Source organism: Triticum urartu, chromosome 5, assembly GCF_003073215.2.
Source record: "Triticum urartu cultivar G1812 chromosome 5, Tu2.1, whole genome shotgun sequence".
NCBI classification, from domain to species: Eukaryota; Viridiplantae; Streptophyta; class Magnoliopsida; order Poales; family Poaceae; genus Triticum; species Triticum urartu.
The window spans coordinates 545,979,312-545,983,891 of record NC_053026.1 but is presented as its reverse complement, the minus strand read 5'-3'; the positions used below and the strand labels follow the sequence as shown (position 1 = coordinate 545,983,891).

The 4,580-nt window shown below is 51.5% G+C and overlaps 1 protein-coding gene across 1 annotated transcript; it reads right to left on the bottom strand.

The window, feature by feature from the left end:
- Positions 1 to 1,212: 1,212 nt before the first annotated feature.
- LOC125510557 (premnaspirodiene oxygenase-like) lies at positions 1,213 to 3,511 on the bottom strand. Its single transcript, XM_048675776.1, has 2 exons — positions 2,941 to 3,511; positions 1,213 to 2,647 (listed from the first exon to the last, which is right to left on the bottom strand). The coding sequence occupies exons 1-2, from the start codon at positions 3,397 to 3,399 to the stop codon at positions 1,580 to 1,582; spliced, it is 1,527 nt and encodes a 508-aa protein (XP_048531733.1). The 5' UTR covers positions 3,400 to 3,511; the 3' UTR covers positions 1,213 to 1,579.
- Between the last annotated feature and the right edge of the window lie 1,069 nt (positions 3,512 to 4,580).

The window sequence follows — 4,580 nt, the reverse complement described above, 5'->3', positions numbered from 1 at the left end:
TTTGCATTTCTCCTACAAAACTTAAGCTTTTATTTGCGCGTGAACTGTGTTCTATTGTTTGAATTTGAACTTATTTATCGGAACCGATGTCAAATTCGATAATTGGGCATCTTCGGTTTGTGGGTCGACGCGGCGGTGCCCGAGCAGACCCCGCATAGCTGACCCGTAAAAGAGGATATTCGCCGAATATCCTCTTTTACGGGTCCATTTTGCGGGGTCTGAGTCTAACCTCACCAGCGCCGGCCTACATATACACTTTTTCACGAACTGCAAAAGACTTTTGCGGGGTCTGCTAGAGATGCTCTCACATCCACAACATTTAACTCTTCACCTCACAAGCCGTCGGTTTTCTTTCACTATGAAATCGGCTAATGTCTAATTTTGTTTCATGCAACTAATTGATAGCAAACGCAACCATGTGTAGGGCTAAGCTAGGGGTGACACGTAATACCCGCCATCCTTTCCACGTCAACTGCTTATGGTCATCTCGTGGCTGAAATTAAGAAGTTGATGAGAGAGAGGGTGTTTATTCCCTCAAAATTAACTAAGGATCAAAATAGAGTTGCTGATGGCTTGGCAAATTATAGTCGTATAGAATATACCACAGCTGTGTGGATGTACCTTGGACCATCATGTATTGAGAATCTTTTGACTCTCGACTGTAACTCTCTGAATATGGAATAAAACTCTGTTTTCCGTTGCAGAAAAAAAAACTTGTACTCCATTAAAAGAAAAAAAAAACTTGTACTCCATAAGAGCCCGGGCTTGCGTATGGCTGCCTGAGGCAATTTGATGGCGACAAAGTAAATTTGAACAGTGCAATGCTATAATTTTGCTACTCACTCCATTAACAAATACTCACTCTGTTTTAAGATAAGTGTTACTGATATAGTATAAAGTTGTACTAAGTCAAGTAGAGTATATTTTTAAAGGATGTGGTTAGGTCTCGGTCAAGTGGCATAGCATATAAAGGAAGAAAAAGTTTAAAAGAGAATTTTTACGGATCTCCGTGCAAGTTCTTCTACTATAACATCGACTAAGACTTGATTAAGTCTCAGTCAACTGATTTAACATTTCTGATTTTTAAAACTCAATTGATTTTCTCAGTCGTTGGACAAATAATTAGCTCGTTGCCGGCCAGGTTAATAATTAGGTGATACATGCGATATGACCCAGGCCGGACAAACGAAGAACAGAATAATGTCAAACAGCAGTAGTACTTACGTACTCCCATATGGGAGTAACAACAATCTAATCATTCACGCAGATACAGTACGGCCAGAACGATCGGCATCAATTATTAGGGCCTCCATGGTTATACTGCACGTGACGCACGTACACCACACACATCAACACAAGCAACGTACTCAATGATACAACACACACGCGCGCACGCAGGCGGCCGAGGCGGGGAGCACACGTACGAGACCCTACTGCTGCTACAGCGCGCGTGGGTGGTAGATGGTAGTAGATGGGCACGGACCGACGGACACACACACACATTGGGTGCATGCATCATGATAGGTCGGTACGAAGCCAGCATGCGTATGCATGCATGCATGGATACAGCCAAACGTGGCTACGCGACGGCGGCCGGGACGAAGGGGGTGGCGAGGAGCATCAGCGGGGTGCGGCGGCGCACGCCGAGGCCGGGGGCCTCCTCCATGTCGACCTCGGCCACGCCCTCGGGCAGCGACCAGTCGAAGTGGTAGAGGAGGCCGACGAGGGCGAGCTCCATGCTGGCCAGCCCGTAGTTGAAGCCCGGGCACATCCTGCGCCCGGCGCCGAACGGGAGGAACTCGTAGCTGCTGCCGGTGAAGTCCACGGCGCCGTCCTCGAACCGCTCCGGCCGGAACTCCTCGGCAGCCTCCCAGTACTTGGGGTCCCGCCCGATGGCCCACGCGTTGATGACCACGCGCGACTTGGCCGGGACGGTGTACCCTTCCATGTCGCACTGGTCGATGCTCTCCCGAGGCACCAGCAGCGGCGCCGGCGGGTGCAACCGGAGCGCCTCCTTGATCACCAGCTTCAGGTACTGCAGGTTGCTCGCCTGCAGGTCGGCCTCCGTCACGGCCGCCTTCCCCTTGAACGCCTCCCGGATCTGGGTCTGCAGCTTCTTCATAACCCGCGGGTTGCGCATCAGCTCCGACATCCCCCACTCCATCGCCGACGCCGACGTGCCCGTGCCGCCCGCGAACATGTCGAGGATGATGGCCTTCATCCTGCTGTCGTCCAGGTGGAACCCGAAGCCGCCCTTCTCCTGCAGCCCGATGAGCACGTCCACCAGGTTCTCGTCCACGTTCTCGGTGGCGCCGTTCTTGATCTTCTCGGCGCGGGCGGCCTTCCTCTCGGCGATGATCTCCTCCAGGATGGCGTCCACCGTGGTGTAGATGCCCTGGAGGCTGCGCTTCATGCCGGTGATGGTGGCGAGCATGGTGGTCCACGTCGGGAAGAGGTCGGGGATGTTGAAGCCGCTCGCCAGGCCCACGCCGGACTTGATGGCGGCCATGAACTCGGCCGCGTTCTTCCGCTTCTTCCCGAACGCCGCCCGCGCCACGATGCTGTTGGTGACGCTGTGGAACATGACGCTCAGGTTCACCGGCGTCGACGGCCCAGCCTCGCGGATCTGCTCCACCCGCATCATCACCTGCATGTGTGCATGCATGCATCCGTCAACACGAATCGAGCAGACGAAGCAAACACTGTCCATTCATAAGTCTCATCTTGATCGAAATAATTTAGCACAGACTAACACATGTCTAAGTACTTGTGGTGCCAGTATTTAATTTTTTCCACGTGACGCGGTTCTGTGTTACGTAACTTTTCGGCCGTGCTGCTAGGTGTAGCTTTGAACCACTATACTTGACTGCTTGTAAGTTCAATTATTACTCTGGCCTGGCGTCTTTTGTTGCCACGTTCAGATAGTTAATTAACTATTACCTCGTCCTCCCTGATGTGGCGGAAGGAGAGCACGCGCTTGGGGCTGAGGATCTCGGCGGCGCAGAGCTGGCGGAGCTTGCGCCAGTAGTCGCCGGAGGGGGAGAAGAGGATGTCGGCCCACTCGTAGCCGACGATCTCGCCGGCGAGGAGCTTGGGGCGGGTGGCGAAGTTGGTGTCGTGGGTCTTGAGCACCAGCCGCGCCGTCTCCTTGGACGACACCACCAGCAGCGGCGTCTGGCCGAGCTGCAGCATCATGAGCGGGCCGTGCGCGTCCGCCAGGTCCCGCAGCTTGCGGTGCGGCAGCACGTTCAGCAGGTGGTGCATGCTGCCGATCACCGGCAGCTTCCACGGCCCCGGCGGTGCCCTCTCCCGCACCGGGTTCAGGTACACCTTCAGCACCTGCAGCAGGGCCACCGCCACGGCCGCCAGCACCAGCGACTGGACGTAGAGCTCGTCCATGCCTGCGTTACCAAAGCTCGTTGAGCTCACTCACTAGCTCTCCAGCTGCTAGCTAGCTAGGGCTTATCACCAATGATAAGGATGCACTGGTAGAAGCAGTGCTGGTGGTGATTGGTGGTGACTGGTGTGAGTTGCTCTGCAGCTGCTGGGAGCGGGTATATATAGCTAGCAATCCTTGAGGTGTAGGAGTAGGGGCAAGTGGGCGATGTGGGGGGCGAGTTGGCCCACGTCACGATGGTGACGCAGCCCATGATGCGGGGCCATTAGTTTAGAGCAACATGTTAACTTGGCAACACTGTGTGATGGCTAGTGCAACGTTGTCTTCTCTAAGCTCAACAGTAGTATAGTGTTACTGTAAGTAAGGTCCAATAGACTTATAGACTACCGTCACTACTGTAGTCCGATGGTCCAACCCCAATCTATACTATATGTGGAGTATATGTGCATACGCATGCATCCATATAGTTCCATACTGCAAGTGGAAATGTATAAGCATATAAATTTGAAGACTTTGCATTCTTCGAAAGAATGTGTAAGCATCTTGGAAGTGCATGGGACAAACGTACCAGCTATACAAGAAGGAGCAACATAAACAATTTCCATCATTCTTGACTTACATAATAATCATGCATCATAAGTCATGTTAAAGATGAGCCAATGATGTATAGTAAACCGTAAAACCATGTTATTAGATGATTCTAATGTTGCTCTCTCTACTTCCGTTTGAACCTTGAACCGTTGATGTTGTCGGATGTTGGTGGAGTATTTGACAAAAACTACCACATTAGGGGTTGCCGTCCCACAGAATTACCACATTCAAAAAAGTGACTGATAACTACCAAAAATTTCTAATTTTGTGACTAAAAACTACCACTTTTGAAAAATGGCCAGTTTAGATGATTTAAACACGTTTATGACACGCGGGACCCACCTGTCAGGCTGACATGGCGGCCAAGTCAACTCCGTTTATTTTGACAGTTAAGCTGACCGTTATGACAGGTGGGGCCCACACGTCGGTCTCTTCAAAAAAAACAACTAGGTCCCTATAACTTTTAAAAAAGCAATCAGATCCTTGCAAATTTTATAAAAAAAAGCAATCATGTCCTTTTCAATTTTTTAGAAAAAGCAATTGGGTCCCTGCCGACGAGCTCGTCGCCGGAGCCGGCTGGCATTGGTCTGGC